Consider the following 17,505-nt stretch of genomic DNA (forward strand, 5'->3'; position numbering starts at 1 on the left):
CTTGGAAGCCACTTCAGGACATCATCCAGTCCACCTCCCCCCTTCCTAAAAGCAGGGGCAGCTAGAGCAAGTGGCTCAGGACCATGTCCCGTCTAGTTTTTAATATTCGCAAGGGTGGACCCTTCGTAACCTTTTTGGGCAACTGTTCCAGTGTTTGACCACCCTATCTTTCAATGGAATTTCCTGTATTTCAGTGTGTCCTTTCTTCAGGGCACCACTGAAAAATGTCTGGATTGGTCTCCTTAAACCTTCCCATTATTCTCCTCTGCACAACCTCTCCCATGTGGCTTGGTTGACTCCCAGTTACCCCTTCCCTATCTTTTTTTTTTTTTTTTGATCACTTCCTTTTAACTTTTTATGCTGCATTTTGACCTACAGTGTGGTTTTTAGCATCTCTCTGGCAGTCCCACAGCACAGTCCATTGGTCATCTGAGCCAGTAACGCCTGATGTGCCCTTTCTCAATTGGAAGAAATTGGCCTGTTGGGTGGATGGGAAGGAGTGGGGCGGGAATCCCTTCCTCCTCATGTGAGTGCTTCAAAGAGCTGTGGCCACTCACCCTGCGATGTGCCCATCCCTTGCTTTGGAGGAAGGGTGGTGTCTGGCGTGACGTTTCACACAGTGGGCTTTTTTGGAGAGAGGGGTTCCTTTTCTCTGGCACACTTTCTCTTTCCTGAGAGCAGAAGGATGTCGATCCTCAACAACTATAACATGTTTTCCAGGGCACACCCAGCGGCATATGAACGTTGTTTGTTTCTCTGTGAGCAAATGCACTTCATGGATTTATTCTGTAGTGAGAAAGAAGAACTTCCATTGTGCAGCTCACCTCCAGAGTCTGCAGTGGCTCTGTGGGATGAGTGTTCTTTACCCATCAGGAAGAACATTTATTTTATGCTTTCACTAGGCATGACATACATAAAGCTAGTGTGAACAGAAAAATGTCCTACACAAAAAAATGTGGAAGGTAAACGCTGAAATGTGTTTCTTTCTCGTAGCCCCTCTTTGTGACAACTGAGAAAATAAAAGACAAACAACATTGCATGGCCGAAGGGGAAAGGGACAATGGGACAGCATCCATGGATTTTGTGCTGCTGGGAATACGTGATGTCCCCACGCTCCAGTACCTGCTCTTTCTCCTCTTGCTTATGATCTACTCAGTCACCATGATTGGGAACATCCTCATTGTTGTGCTGGTGGTGGCAGACCGGCATCTGCACACCCCCATGTACTTCTTCCTGGGCAATCTGTCCTCCTTGGAGACCTGCTACAGCTCCACCATCCTGCCACGGTTGCTGGCCAGCTTCTTGTCTGGGGAGAGCAGCATCTCTGCTCACGGCTGCATGGCTCAGTTCTACTTCTTTGCTTCCCTTGCAACTACTGAGTGTTACCTTCTGGCGGCCATGTCCTACGATCGGTACTTGGCCATATGCCAGCCTCTGCTCTACGCCAGCCTCATGACCTGGAAGGTCTCTTTACACCTGGCAGCTGCATCTTGGCTAGGGGGTTCACTGCTGCTGGTGGTAGTCACAGTGTTCTTATCCCAGTTGCAGTTCTGTGGCCCCAAGGCGATTGACCACTTCTTCTGTGATTTTACCCCATTGCTGGAGCTTGCCTGCAGTAACACCAAAGCAGTCACAATTGTTTCTTTCATATTTGGTATCTTGGATGTAGTTTTTCCCTTCCTTTTTACACTGGCCTCCTACATGTGCATCATAGCTGCCATCCTGAGGATCCCGTCCAGCACGGGCAGACAGAAGGCCTTCTCTACCTGCTCCTCTCACCTCACTCTTGTTATCATTTTCTATGGCACCCTCTTTGTTGTCTACATGCTGCCTAGAAGAGCCCCACTGAGGCAGCTCAACAAAGTGTTCTCCTTTTTCTACACCATCCTGACGCCCCTGGTCAATCCCCTCATCTACAGCCTGCGGAACAGGGAGGTCAAGGAGGCCATCAGGAAAGTGCTCAGGAAAGCCCTGGCCTGCACCCAGAGCTCATGCTCCCTTGGTGACACAGGCAAAAGATGCTTCTAGCTCCTTTGGAAGCTCTGGATACCAGCTGGCTCTTCCAAAGCACATGCCACTGAGTCCTCTTGTGAAGTGGCAAAGGGAAGAAAGCAAAAGGTCCTTGGAGAGAAATATCATTGTTTAAAAAAAAAAATGTTGAAAATGTCATGGGTTTGCTTTTTCCTTGAAAATAAACACCTTGGTGGTCTTATGTGGGGAACTGTTGAAATATCAGGATTGAATAAGAAGCCTTTGCTTATCCTGCTGCAAGGGGAGGTGGAGAGGCTGGAGCGAGGGGAGCAGTTCCTCTGTCTGAGGGCTGAAACAAGGTCATAGCCTGGATCTCCACACACACACACACCTTTCCCTCCCCTGTTCCTGGCAGAAGTGAGCAAGTCCCTGCTCCAGCTTTTCCCTTCTGGCTCCAGCTCAAGCTTCTCTTCTGTCTTCACCCTACATCTTGGACAGAGACCGTGACAGCCGTTCCCTTGCCCCAGTCTCTTCATCCTTGGAGGATCAGGCTTCCCACCTCAGCCCTCCTTCCCCACTAGAAAGCTGTGACCCATTGTACTGGGCTGGGGGGGAGCTCATTCTCTTCATGGCAGCCTGTAAGGTGCTGTGCTTTGGACTGGGGACCAAAACCGTGTTGATAACACACCAGATGTGTAGCTATTGCTGAGCAGTGTCTGCACAGCATCGAGACCGTCTCTGTTTCTCACATTGCCCTTAGAGTGAGCAGGTTGAGAGTGCACAAGAAATTGGGAGGGGACACAGCAAGGACAGCTGATCCAAACTTACCAGATCTTCCACGTCATATAGCATCATGCTCAGCAACAAAAATGGAGGGGAGGGCTTTTTTCAGTGGATAGCCATTGCTTGGGGACTGGCTGGGCACCAGTGTACTTGTGGAAGCTGGGGAGTGATTGCTTTGGCATCACTTATTACTTTGGGGTTGGGGTTTTTGGGTGGGTTTTTCCTTCTTCCTTCTTCCTCTTTCCTATGTGAAATTCTGGGTGCTATAATTTAAGAAGGATGTGAAGGTCCTTGGATGTTTCCAAAGTAAGACAACACAGCTGGTGACAGGGCTGGATGCCATGTCCTCTGAGGAGCAGCTAAGGTCTCTGGGATTGTCTAGTTTGGAGAAAAGAAGGCTGAGGGGTGACCTGATTGCTCTCTACAGCTTCCTGAGGAGGGGACATGGAGAGGGAGGTGCCGATCCCTGTGATCCGGTGCCAGGATGCCTGGAATGGTTCGAAGCTGCATCAGAGGAGGTTTAGACTAGACATTAGGAAGCATTTCTTTAGAGAGAGGGTGGTCAAACACTGGAACAGGCTTCCTTGAAAGGTGGTCAATGCCCCAAGCCTGTCAGTGTTGAAGAGGCATTTGGACAATACCCTTCCTAATAGGCTTTCATTTTTGGTCAGCCCTGAAGTGGTCAGGCAGTTGGACTAGATGATCATTGTAGGTGCTTCCAAACTGAACTATCCTATCCTATCCTATCCTATCCTATCCTATCCTATCCTATCCCATCCCATCCCATCCTATCCTATCCTATCCTATCCTATCCTATCCCATCCTATCCCATCCTATCCTATCCTATCCTATCCTATCCCATCCCATCCTATCCATTTATGATGCCACCCTTACTGGCCTCTCCTTCAACCCTCATGCACAAGGGCTGACCCAGCTTGTCCCCTTCCCCACTGAGGAGCTCCATACATCCAAGTAGCCTCTTTACTTTGAAGAAACTTCACTCTGGATCCTCCCAGCCCATGTCTCCTGAAAGCCTCTATCCATCTGTGGTGGTTGGACTGTGGCTACCCACCAGGTGCCCACCAAGCTGCTCTACCACTCCCCCTCCTCAACAGGGCAGAGGGAGAAAACACACCAAAAAGCTTGTGGGTCAGGATGAGGACAGGGAGATCACTCACCAATTACCGTCATGGGCAAAACAGACTTAACTCAGGGAGATTAATTTAACTTTTTGCCAATCAAATCAGAATGGGGTAATGAGAAATAAAATCAAATCTTTAGACACCTTCTCCAGAAACCTCCCTTATTCCTGGGCTCAAATTCACTCCCAATTTTCTCTGCCTTTTCCTCCGCAGCAGCACAGGGGTTAGGGAAATGGAGGTCACGGTCAGTTCATCACATGTTGCCTCTGTCACTCCTTCCTCCTCACACTCCTCTTCCCACAGGAGATAGTCCTTCATGAACTTCTCCAACATGGGTCCTTCCCACGGTGCGGGGTGCTCCAGGGGCTGCAGGGCGGATATCTGCTCCACTGTGGTCCTCCATGGGTGGCAGCGGGACAACCTGCATCATCATGGTCTTCACCATGGGCTGCAAGGGAATCACTGCTCCGGCACCTCGAGCACCTCCTCCCCCTCCTTCTTCACTGACCTTGGTGTCTGCAGAGGTTTTTCTCTCATATAGTCTCACCCCTCTCTTCCAGCTGCTGTTGTGCAGCAGTTGTTTCCCCATCTTAACTATGTTACTGCAGAGGTGCTATCACCATCACTGTGGTGGGTCCATCTTAGAGCTGGCTGGAACTGGCTCTGCCTCACATGATGGGGCAGCTTCTGGCATCTTCTCACAGAAGCCACCCCTGCACACCACCCTCCCCACTACCCATACCTTGCCACATTAACCCAATACAAATCCCTCAACATCCTTTATATGATGTACCCTCGACCAATCTAGGATGTCTTAGATCTCAGTGTATGACTGCTGCTTGACGTGTTCAGTGTGGTTTGAACGTTGGAAAATAGATATTGTTGGCCTGGCTTGCACTTCTGACCCTTTAATTTCTTTTTAAATCCTGGAGCTTCTGTGTGTGATCTAGCCTTTGAGGGAGGAAACACAGAAACATAGGCAGGAAGGACTGAAGTGGAGGATTCTGAGAGGAGACCAAAAAGCAAGGAGCAGGACGTCAGGACAGCGGGACAGAAGGTTTTGACCTGCTGGGTGCCCCGCTTGGAAGAATCCCCTGGGATATGGCCCTGAAGAGAAAAAGGGTGCAGGGAGCTGTCTGATGGTTAACAATCTCCTCTTCAATCTCCAGAACGGTCCACCCGGACATGCAGGAATTCAAGAAAGGGTGGCAGGAGGCTGGCATGGATGAGAACAGAGCTCCTGCCAGAAACCAAGCATGAAGAGGAAGCAGAGAGAAGGTGGAAGGTGGCTGCCTTCCAGCCTCAATGGTTCTGTGATTCTGTGCTGGAGAGAGCCATTTGCACATGTGTCTGTTTGTCTGTGCATGGGGGAGCTGGGGGGGACGAGGAGATCCTGGAGCCAACGCCCAGATAGCTGGAGGACCTGAGACTAGCTTCTGGAGACATCCTTATTGTTTGAGTGTCTATATACGTATATATTTTCCCATAACATAGCCTACCATACAAACACCCAACCCTCATTTACCCTTTCTCCACTGTGGAGGGTTGACCCTGGCTGGACGCCAGGTGCCCACCAAAGCCACTCTGTCACTCCCCCTCCTCACCTGGACAGGGGAGAGAAAATATAACAAAAGGCTCATGGGTTGAGATACGAACAGGGAGAGATCATTAAACAATTATCTTCACAGTCAAAGCAGGCTCAACTTGGGAAAATTAATTTAATTTATTACCAATAAAATCAGAGACAAGTAAATGCTGGGTTTGTAATCTTGTGTGCTGTTTTGGAGATTGTGTTCATGATAATTCCTTCCTGGGTCTATAGAGCCCTGAAACTCCTCATGCTCTTATCTTGGGAAAGATTTGACCATCACGGTCAGCTATCTGCAATAGGCATTAATTACCAGATGACCAAATGGAGATTCAGTCAAGGGAACCCTGAGAAACACACCCAGGATTACTCAGCATCAGAGCCACCTTGCCATTGCCTTTGCCTACCTGTCATCACTGCCTCCACTTGCCTGCTCTAACCAGCCCCAGAGTTGCTTTGTCAGGGATGGCCCTCAGGGGGACCCATTAATGCTCCAAGAAACTGTGGAGTTTGCATCGGACTGTGACTTCTGGAGAGGTTTCATCAGCTTCCTCTCAGGGCCTGAGCTTCATGGACTCATCCCCAAACCCACCAGAGGGGTCATTAACATGCCGCCTTGGGCTGGTCCTCTGCTGCTGCTCTCCTGGGACAAAGGGAGCTCATGGCAAGTGGGCTGTGCTGCAGAGAGACATCTCTGGCCAGGAGCAGCTCCTCTGCAGAGCACAGCATGGCTGAGGGCAATGCCGGGGTATCTCAGGGAGATGAGCAAGGCAGATGAAGAGCTTAAAGACGGTCATGACTGGGAGGCTGACTGAGAGCTGAAAAGAAGAGAAAGCTTTGCAGCCCTTGACACGGTAAGTCTCTGGGTTCAGGGCAATGCAGCTGTAGTTCCTGGAGGCATCTCCTCAAGCTGGCACAGCTCACAGCTCCTGGGATCTGTAAGGAGGGGGCTTTTTTAGGCAATTTTGAATAGCTGTGTAGCCACAGTTTTCAGCTGGAGGTGCCCAGGGTTGTACTTCAGAGGATGGTCTCTGCACACCAGGGGAATCTTCTGCCTTCCAGTGTCAACTCTCAGCCTGCCCGGGGAGCTCCCCAGGGCACTGCAGGGAGAAGCTGTGGGTGGAAGGAGCGACCCCCTGGAAGGGCAGGGCAGGGTCCTTCTGCTCTTGAGAGGGTGCTGTGTGGTCAGGGCTGTTCACAGCTCCAGATCACCCCTGGGACATTTCCCAGGGCATTTTTCAAGGAGCATGGAGATCCCCTTGGGCAGTGCCCTGGTGCCAGGAGGGGTCTGCAGGGCAGAGCTGAGCACACAGAGGGTGGGATGGGCTCTGTGAGCAGGGACAGGGAGGAGAGGTGTGGGCAGAGCACCAGCTCCTGGCAGGGACAGCTCCAGGCAGCAGAGACATGGGCAGGGAGTGGGAGGAAACTGCAGCCAAGCCCTGGGCTAGGCTGCCTTCAGGCTGCTCTCTTGTGGTCCCTCACTCTAGATGTCTGCTGGGCGTTGTCTGCTGAGCCATGAGCTGACTCTGCCTTTAGGACATCCCATCTTCAGGACATCGGACTGTCTGCTTTGCCTGTGCTGCCGGGCTTGGGAGCTGCCCCAGAAGAGCACGGCTGTGCTGTAGGATCCCAGGGAGTGCTGAGCTTTCCCTTGGAGGTCAGTTCTCTCCTCTCAAAGGCCTTTGCTTCCCTCTGAGAGGGGCTGTGTCCTTCTCTCTCAATCACAACTCCACCTTTATGCTGGGAAAAAAGAACCGTTTGCAGATCTGCTCTTTGAACCAGGACTCCCCATCTCTCATCACAGTCTAGTTTTGGGGTTTTTTTAAAGTGTCATTTGTGTGTGAGGTCATCTTCAAGGCATCACAAGGAAAAGTGCAGGGCAGCTGGGTAACAGTCTAAAGGACACTGCATCTCTCCTGACTCTGCACTAAGCTACAAAGAGCTGAGCCTTTTTGCCTGTCCTGTCACATTCCCCTTGCTGTGGGAGTGGATTACATCTAACTTCGGTTGTGAATATTGGAGGTGTCACAAACCAGCTCCACGTACCCACTGCAGCTGAGCACAGCTGACTCCTCAGCTCCTCACAACACACTCAGCCAGCACAAACCAGAGAAGGGAAATGCATTTCAATTGGGGGGTGTTTATATGAGAAATGGAGTGGCTTTGCTCAGAGGAAGATGTCCTAATTGTTCCCTGTCCTTTCATTTTGTTCAACCAGCCCCCATGCCAAGGAACCACAAATGTCCAATGGCAGCTCCATCACTGAGTTCCTCCTCCTGGCATTCGCAGACACACGGGAGCTGCAGCTCTTGCACTTCTGGCTCTTCCTGGGCATCTACCTGGCTGCTCTCCTGGCCAATGGCCTCATCATCACTGCCATAGCCTGCGACCACCACCTCCACACCCCCATGTACTTCTTCCTCCTCAACCTCTCCCTCCTCGACCTGGGCACCATCTCCACCACAGTGCCCAAAGCCATGGCCAATTCCCTATTGGACATCAGGACCATCTCCTATGCAGGCTGTGCTGCTCAGGTCTTTCTGATTGTCTTCCTGCTTGGAGCTGAGTACGCCCTTCTCACTGTCATGGCCTATGACCGCTACGTTGCCATCTGCCAACCCCTGCACTACGGGACCCTCCTGGGCAGCAGAGCTTGTGTCCACATGGCAGCAGCTGCCTGGGGCAGTGGGTTTCTCGATGCTGTGCTGCACACGGCCAATACATTTTCTATACCACTCTGCCAGGGTAATGCTGTAGACCAATTCTTCTGTGAAATCCCCCAGATCCTCAAGCTCTCCTGCTCGGACACCTACCTCAGGGAAGCTGGGATTCTTATTTTAAGCTGTTTTTTCGGTTTTGGCTGTTTTGTTTTCATTGTGGTGTCCTATGTGCAGATCTTCAGGGCTGTGCTGAGGATCCCCTCTGAGCAGGGAAGGCACAAAGCCTTTTCCATGTGCCTCCCTCACCTGGCTGTCGTCTCCCTGTTTGTCACCACTGGCCTATTTGCTCACCTGAAACCCCCCTCCATCTCCTCCCCATCCCTGGACCTGGTGGTGGCAGTTCTGTACTCAGTGGTGCCTCCAGCAGTGAACCCCCTCATCTACAGCATGAGGAACCAGGAGCTCAAGGATACCCTCAGGAAACTAATTCAATGGACCTTACACCACCAACTGTAATTTGTCTCCCCTTCTCTGCAGAGTGCCTATGGTATATTTTAAGCCAGTACTCTGGGGGTTTTTTTCTCTGATAATCATCATTAGAGGTAATTGCCTGGGTTCATAGCACTTCTCTTGAGGCTCTGTCCTATTGTGTCTGATCCTTGAAGAGCCATGTGTCACCTTTTGCCTTCCTAATAGCCTCTCTGCAATAAAAGGGGATCTCCTGAGGGAGGTGCCTGCAGCCTGGGCTCTCCTTGATAGAGTTGTGGCTAAGAACAAGTGTGTTAGCTTTGCATGGCAAGGTTTTGGTAGCGGGGGGCTACAGGGGTGGCTTCTGTGAGAAGCTGCTAGAAGCTCCCCCTGTGTCTGATAGAGCCAATGCCAGCTGGCTCCAAGACAGGCCCACCGCTGGCCAAGGCCAAGCCAATCAGCGCCTCTGGGATAACATATTTAAGAAGAAGAAAAACACTTAGAGAGAGAGCTTTTGCAGCTGGAGAGAGGAGTGAGAAGATGTAAGGAACTCTGCAGACACCAAGGTCAGTGCAGATGGAGGGGGAGGAGGTGCTCCAGGCGCCAGAGCAGAGATCCCCCTGCAGCCCATGATGAAGACCATGGTGAAGCAGGCTGTCCCCCTGCAGCCCATGGAGGAAGGATGAGGGCGTGTAGAGATTCCACCTGCAGCCCATGGAGGACCCCACGCCGGAGCAGGTGGAGGCACCCGAAGGAGGCTGTGGCCCATGGGAAGCCCATGCTGGAGCAAGTTCCTGGCAGGACCGGTGGACCCGTGAAGAGGGGAGCCCACGCCAGGGCAGGTTTGCTGGCAGGACTTGTGACCTCGTGGGGGACCCCATGCTGGAGCAGTTTGCTCCGGAAGGTCTGCACCCCGTGAGAGGGACTCCATGCTGGAGCAGGGGAAGGATGAGAGGAGTCCTCCCCCTGAGGATGAAGAAGCGGCAGAAAGATCGTGAGATGAACTGACCGTAACCCGCATTCCCTGTCCCCCTGTGCCGCTGAGGGGGGCAGAGATTGAAGCCGGGAGTGAAGTTGAGCCCAGGAAGATGGGAGGGGTGGGGGGAAGTGTTTTAAGAGTTGATTTTATTTTCTCATTCCTCTACTCTGTTTTGCCTTGTAATAAATTAGATGAATTCCCTCTCTAAGTTCGGTCTGTTTTGCTCGTGACAACAATTAGTGAGTGATCTCTCCCTGTCCTTATCTCGAACCACAAGCATTTTGTTATACCTTTTCTCCCCTGTTTGGTGAATGAGGGGAGTGAGAGAGTGGCCCTGGTGGGCACCTGGCCTCCAGCCAGGGTCAACCCACCACAACAAGCCAGAGGAACTGGACTTCCGAAGTCTCTTCCGCCTGGTTTTCTCCTTCTGTTTGGGGAAATAATCTCATGGTATCACTGTTAGACACCAAGCACTTAGTTGAAGGCTCTCGTCTTGGTGTCCAGGGGCATTGGAAATGGTGCACGAGCTCCCAGTCCCCTTCCTCAGGCTGTCACAGGTATGACGGGGCTGATGGCACAGGTCCGACCCTGTGGAAAGGAATCTGGCATGGTCAGGAGAGGATGGGGACACTGCAGGTACTCTGGGGTGGGAAGTGAATGGAGACTCAGAAGGTGAAAGACCCTGAGATGAAGTGCCCCCAGGGCAGAGCACTCCCTCCAGGTACCCGCAAAGAAAGACTCTGCAGTGCTGTGGGAGTCCGTGAAGATGCAGCAGGCACAGGGCAGGAGAGTGAAGAGATGCAGGAGGTGCCTGAGGAGCCACAGGGCCAGGACTCTGCTGGTGTCCTGGGGAGCAGGGCTGGCGGGGAGGCAGAGTGGGGCAAAGGCGGTCAGGGCTGGGGATCCCCTGCAGCGTCAATGCAGGAGAGGCCGAGAGGGAGTGGCCTGCGCTGGCACTTGGGGCCAGCTGCAGGCCTGGGGCCGATGGGGAGGATGAGCCCCCCCTCTGCCTCCCAGCAGCTGCTGTGCCCTTCCGAGGGGCTGGGGCTGTGGGCTGAGTGCCCAGAGCTCTGCAGCAGCCCAGACTGCCAGCCCAGACTGGGCTGCTCTGCTGGGCTGCGCTGGGGAGAGGGCAGGGAAGGTGGGGGAGAGCCGGGGAGGGGATGGGCTGGACTGGAAAGTGCCCAGGACAGGAACAGCCTGATGTTATCGGAGCTGTGTGACCCTCCAGGGGGAGGACCCGCTCCAGTGGGCCTGTGGAGCAGAGCCTGATCTCCTCGAGAAGGAAGCAAGTCATCACAGGTGCAGGAGAGAGGAGCTGCTCTGTGCCATGTTCCCTGGACACGCTGGGGAAGCTGCCCCAGGGCAAGTGGGAGAAACCGCCCCACGCATCGTCCATTTCCCTCGCTGACCATACACCCAGCCCTGGGGAGGGACCTTGGTTGTGGGGCCAGCTCCGTCCTCCTGCTGGGCTCAGTGCCTGTCCTGGGGCACGGCCAGCCCGGTGCCGTCTCTCTTCTGTCCCACACCCTGCAGATCCCACCGCACGGCTGACTGCTGACACCTGCACGGGACACGACCGAGGTTGTGCAGGGGCAGGTATTGGTGGGGGGCTGCCAAATGGAGGGCTGCTGCGGGTGGAGGCATGGAGGGCTGCCACGGGGACTGTGCTGCTGGAGACGTTTCCCCACCCCAGGAACGCACCCTGCTCTATCTAGTGCCTGCACTGCAGGGCCGGGGGGCCATGTTGGGCAGCAGGGCTTGGCCAGCCCAGCTGAGGAGGTCTCCTCTTCTTGCCCCACGCTCTTCAGCCCACTGTCAGCCTATAGGCATTGCCACAGTGCCTCTGCGCTGGCTGCTGGGTGTCTCCATGTGCCCTGCTCTGAGCCCATGCAGGGACCTGCCGTGGGTGTCTCTGCTGGTCAGCATGGCCTGCCTGCACAGTCCCAGGAGATCCTGGACAGGCTGCCCTTGGCGATGGGCTGTGATGGTCCTCAGCCCACAGCAGGTTCTGAGCAGCAGCCCAGGAATGCTTCCCTGGGGATGAGTGCCTCACGCTGTGCTGGCTGCATGTGTGAGCCTCGGGGGATGTCCTCACACTATGGTTCTTCTGGGTACAAAAGGGGAACCATCATCTCCCAAAGTGATTTCAGCTGGGTGGGAGCTGCCAGTGTTGCAGAAAGGCTGGCACACAGAAAGACTATTTGAATAAGGACAATCATTTCATTGGGCTCTAGTCCAAACCCCTCCTCAGACAGCTCCTGATAGATCAGGTGCTCAGGGCCTTGTCTCAACAAATTTGGAATATCTCCACTGGCTGAGATCCCACCATCTCCCCCGGGCCCTGGCTCCAGTGTTTGGCTCTGAGGGCTTTCTCAAAACAGGGCAGCTCTCTCAGCCTCTCCTTGGACATAACGTGTTCCAGGCCCCGACCACCCTTCTGGCCACTGCTGGAAAATCTCCACTCGGTCAGGGTCGGTCTGGCTGCTGCTGTGGACCAGAGGCTGGATCATGAGCTGTCCTGGTGTCAGCTGAGACACAGTTAATTGTCTTCCCAGTAGCCAGTCTGGGGCTGTGTTTGGGATTTGTGCTGGAAACAGTGTTGATAACATAGAGATGTTTTTGTTACACAGAGATGTTTTTGTTCTTGCTGAGCAGGGCTTACACAGAGTCAAGGTCTTTTCTGGACCTTCCACTGAAAGCTGCCCCCAGAGCTCCACCAGGGCCGGTGTTTCCTGTCAGCTGAAGGAGCCGTCTGTCCTGTGAGACAGTCCCGCACGGGCTCTGGAGATGGGAGGGAACTGGAGGCTCTCACAGCTCTGGCGGCCCAGCTCTGGCTGGGCTGTTTGTCCCTCCCCGGGTGCCTTCCTGGTGCGCCTGGGGATCCCTGCCCTGGAACACGCCAGGAGCACAGGCACCACTGCTACAGGAGACATGCCGCCACAGCTGCCCCGCCCACCAGCTGCCGGGGGAAGTCCCGCCCCCTCCCAGCAGCCACAGGGGCCACTTGCCCCGCAAGTCCCTCTCCTCTCCTGGGCATGTACTCTGCTGGGATTGGCTGGTAGCACCGGCCACCCCTGCCGGCTTACATCAGACCCGAAAGGCCCTTCCCATACACACACCGCGGCCGCCATTTTGCTCTGGCCACCCTTCCAGGACAGTGGGTGCCGCCATTACGTGGCCGTGAGCCGCCATCTTGGTGAACAGCATACTGCTCTGTGATTGGCTAGCGGCCATTTCTTGACATCGTCACCCTCGTGTGCTCTCAAGCAGCCCCTATGATTGGCTGGCAGGACCAGCTGCCCCGTCCTGCTGTCCTCAGGGGCACATCACAAAGGAAGCGCCCTGTCATTACATAGAGGGAGGAGGCCGCTTCTGCCTGCCTCCTTTCATCCTGCCTGGTGACTGGCTGGCAGCCATTGTTGACAGCATCATAGCCAGGTGTTCTCAGGCAGCCTTGCAATTGGCTGCCTGTCTCCTTTGGTCCAGGAAGTGCTCAAATAGGAAAAGAGATACCATATATATGATATATAGAAAGAGATTTATAACAGGGGGTGTATAATTATATTAAGAAATTTATTTATTTATTTATAAATAGATACAATAATATATCATTAATTATAATAATAATATAATATATTTTATAACATATTAATTATATTAATTATTATATAATGATATATGCGGTTTTTACATATACATTTCTAAAGCTACAGAAAGAGCTTGTTAGGTCACAGCTGCTGGAGTAGTTGATAGGCCAAGAGTAGCCTCATGGCTTGTGTAGATGCTTGTGAGGTCCCTGGAGACTAAATACCTCAACAACGAGTACATGGCATATAGGAGGATATGTGCTTGTGAGGTCACTCTCAGCTGAGGAGCTGATAGGCCCGGAGCAGGCCCATGGACTGTGTAGGTTGTTGTGAGGTCACTGCTTCCCGAATAGCTGACAGGGCAGGAGCAGGCAGATGGTCTGTGTGGGCGGTTGTGAGGTCACTGGTTCCCAGGTAGCTGGAAGGCCAGGCGAAGGCCAAAAGCTTGTGTAGGGGTTGGTGAGATCATTAGTGCCTGAGCACTTGATAGGCCAGGAGAAGGCCCGTGGGCTGTGCAGGTTCTCATGAGGTCTCTCTTGCCTGAGGAGCTGATAGGCCAGGAGCAGGCTTATGGATAGTGTAGGTGCTTGTGAGGCTCCTGGTGCCTGAGGAGGTGATAGGCCAGGAGCTGGCGGATGTCTGGTGAATGTCCTTGTGATGTCAGTGGTGCCTGAGTACCTGATAAGCCAGGAAGAGGCACATGGCAGTGGTAGATGCTATGACATCACCTGTGGCTGAGTAGTGGATAGGCCAGGAGTATGCCCATGACTTGTGCATGAGCTCGTCATTTCCCTGGTGCTGGAGTAGCTTTTAGGCCAAGAGCAGGGATATGGCTTGTGTGGGTGCTTCTGATGTCATCAAAATAATCATTTAGACCCCACCCAAATAGGGCTTTTTGGAAGAACCAACGTCAGCAGAAGCCTGTACACAGCGCGCGCACACACACACACACACACACACACGTGTGACAGTGTGACCCATGAGCACACAGCAGCAGGAGTAGGAGGGTGTGAGGTCACGGTCACTGTAACTCCCAAGCAGAGAGCGCTGGCAGTGGGAGGGCTGTGAGGTCACCATCAGTCTAAGTGCTGCTCAGAGAGCGGTGGCACTAGGAGGGTGTGAGGTGACGTCAGCAACGGCAGCCCGTGGCCGTGGGGCTCGGTGCCGAGCAGGTGTGTGCATCAGAGGGGCATGCCGGGGGCCGGGAGCTGCCCAGCCCCGTGCCTGCGAGGCCGAAGGAGCAGCCCCTGCAGCCCTGGCTGGAGCAGTCGGGGTGGGGGTGGCTCCGGGGCCCCGCAGGGATGTGCCTGGGCACGGTGCCAGGAGGAAACCACAGACTGCCTGCTGGGGCGCTGCGGGGGGAGCGCGGCGAGCGCTGCCAGGCCACGTGGGCTGTGGTTTGTGCACCTGCAGGCTCCGGCTCCCGATCTGCCTGCGGGGAATAACGGCCCCTGGGTGACATGCGGAGAGTCAGGGACACATCTGAGCCTCGGGGCTGCGTGTCTGCTGCCAGGGCAGGGACATGTCCCAGCTCGGGCTCCTGCGAGGGACCCGCCGTGGGGCTCTGCGGGGAGGGATGGGCAAGCCAGCACTCCTGGCATGGAGCTCTTCCCCTGGCCGAGGACTTTTCCCGGCTGCTGTTCCCAGCACAGCGGGGGCTGTAGCAGGGGCAGGGGCTGTTTCCTTTCCAAGCTGACACAGACCCCGGAGCAGTCCCAGCTGCGTGGTTCCCATGGCTTGGCGGTGCCTGGACACTCACGCCTTGGCTTCTTGGGTGAACCCAGCAGAGGAGATGCTCATTGCTCCCCGTGCCCACAGCAGGGGCCAAGGGGTGACAAACCCATTTCCCCATCACACCCAGCTTGTCCCGTGACAATCCCCCACTGCAGTGATGATGACACCCGCAGCGAAACATCTATGTCCCTCATATATGGTCATGAACGGTGCTGGAGAAGTTCATTGGAGGGCTTGGCTGTGTCGGAGGGGAGATCACTCCCGATAACGTCTAAGAAGGTGCTGCTGCTTTGATTGGCTCCTCCTGCAGCTGGGTCGGCATCGACAGAGATATATTACCCTCCCATCGTCGTTGTCCCTGTGAGTCCCCAGGAGGCGTGAGAGGGAGTGGGGTTCCGCAGGGCTGTGCCAGCAGGGCAGAAGGCTGAGGATGGGGATGGAGGGACTCCTGTCCCCTCAGGTGCTGTGGCTGCTCCTCTGGCTGCAGCTGTGCAGGGGTAAGTGCTAACATCCTTGTCCCGGAGTTGGGGCCAGCGGGCTCCAGTGGGGTCATCGGGACACCTCTGGGAATGGGGTTGCTTTGAAGGTGCCGCTGAGGTGAGGGGCAGATGTTGCTCCAGTTGATGGAACTTCTGCCTTTGCCTGTGCCTCTCTGGGTGGGAGAGGGAGCTGTGGGCCTGGGGGCACGGGGCTGTACAGGGGTTTCTGGGCTGGTGAGGAGACGGTGCCCTGTGCAGGGCCGGGCACGGTGTGCAGACGGGCATGGGCAGGGGGTCATTGAGGTGGGAGGAGGTGCTTCAGGCTGTGGGGTGGTGAATGGCCCAGCAGGGCCAGAGCTGGGCACCTCCAGCCCTTTGCAGCCCGTGTGGAGAGAAAAGGAAGGGTGAGGGCTCCCATGCTGGTGCCTGTGACTCAGCCTGGTCAGGAAGGACCTCCAGACCTGTGGTCTGTGGCTCAGTGCTCTCCTGACTGTTCCCATGTTGGTGTTTGAAGGGGCTGCGGAGGTGAGGCTGGAAAATGGTGGTGGACGCTGTGCTGGAAGAGTGGAGGTGAAACAACGAGGCCGGTGGGGGACCGTGTGTCATTATGACTGGGACATGTCTGATGCTGCAGTGGTTTGTAAGCAACTGGGCTGTGGGTCTGCTGTTAAAGCTCATGGTGATCCAGACTTTGGAAAAGGATCTGGCCCCGTTTGGATGTCTGGTGTTCAGTGTCTTGGAACCGAGCCTGCCCTGTCTGACTGCAAAAACACAGGAAGGAATAGACAATACTGTTTTCACTTTCGGGATGCTGGAGTGACATGTTCAGGTAAGGGGCCAGCCCGTTCCCACCTTTGTGGCCAGGGTCAGGAAAGGGACCTGGCTGTGCCCTCAGGGAAACATGGGGGTACTGGAGAAGTACCCAGTGTGGCCAGTCACCCTGCTGAGCTGGGACTGTCATTGCTGGTTTCCCTGGTCCCTGAGGAAAGCCCAGGGGGAACCTGCCACTGCCTGACCCCTGGTGTGGCTCAGCCCACCCTCCATGGGTGCCTGGGGCGGGAAATGAATGCCCACCCTGCCCCGCAGTCTCTGTTGGTTCCCAACTTTCTCCTCCTGTACACACAGGAGCTGTCTGGCAGCACCGAGGACCTGGTTCCCCCATGCCAGAGGCACTGGGAGCAGCTCACGTGGCCACCCACAGCCCCACGGAAGGGCCCAGGGTCGTCAGGGACTTTTGGGTTGTGTTCCCTCGCAGACACGACTCCCCCAAAGCAGAGGGTCTGCTGAGAGGGGAACAGCACTGGGCTTGGGCAGAAGAGCAGGGTGGCCCATGGCCACCTCATGCCTCTTCCAGGGTCACCCCATGAGAGCCAGCCCAGAGGGAAACACCCCTGTGCAGGCAGTGCTGACCTGCTGCCCAGCCTCTCCTGCCTACCCCAGCCCCTGGCTGCCCTGTGTCACAGGGCCTTGGCCAGCACTTGCTGGCTCTCCTTGGTGCCTGTCCTTGCACTGGGAGCTCGTGTCAGCCCAGGGCTGCTCCTCTGCCCGCTCTCCTGCCTTCTGACCAGCCCTTGGCCAGGGCTGTGCACGCCTGGCACTGCACTCTGGCCCTGGCTGAGGACCCTCCCCGGGCAGGTGCTGGAGCTGGGGGCTGGTGCAGACAGTGACTGTAGGTACACCCGCACTGCATCTGTGCCCTGTGACATGTCCCATCTCCCAGCAGTGCCCCAACAGTCCGAGAACCATGTGGGACTGCGGTGCATTTCTGGTGGCTCCAAGGGGTTCCTGCGCCTGGCCCTGAGCTGGGTGGGGCAGAGCAGGCTGCAACAGCCAACAGCACCTGGGCCCATCTCCTTGGGGCCAAGAGCTCTGGGTGCTGCAGGGCCTGGGGCCAGTTCCTGGCAGCCCAGGGTCTTCAGAATAGCAGTAGTTGACTTAAGTGGTGCCTGTGGCTGTGGGTTTGGGAGAAAAGCCAGCCCCTGAGTGCTGTGCTGATTTCTGAAGAGTGGTTGGGGGGTGTGTGGTGTGTTTGTGCCATCAGCACCCACTGGCAGATGCTGGTGTGTTCGTGGGACTCTTTCCCTGTGGCTAACTTGGAGATGGGGTGAGGC

At 55.0% G+C, this 17,505-nt stretch overlaps 1 protein-coding gene across 1 annotated transcript; it reads left to right on the top strand.

Moving 5' to 3' along the window:
• Nucleotides 1-1,038: 1,038 nt before the first annotated feature.
• On the top strand, nucleotides 1,039-2,028 carry LOC129200093 (olfactory receptor 1013-like). The gene has a single exon (XM_054811347.1). It carries the CDS (start codon nucleotides 1,039-1,041, stop codon nucleotides 2,026-2,028), a length of 990 nt encoding a protein of 329 aa, XP_054667322.1.
• The last annotated feature ends 15,477 nt before the right edge of the window (nucleotides 2,029-17,505 follow it).

Source organism: Grus americana, assembly GCF_028858705.1.
Source record: "Grus americana isolate bGruAme1 chromosome 27 unlocalized genomic scaffold, bGruAme1.mat SUPER_27_unloc_3, whole genome shotgun sequence".
NCBI classification, from domain to species: Eukaryota; Metazoa; Chordata; class Aves; order Gruiformes; family Gruidae; genus Grus; species Grus americana.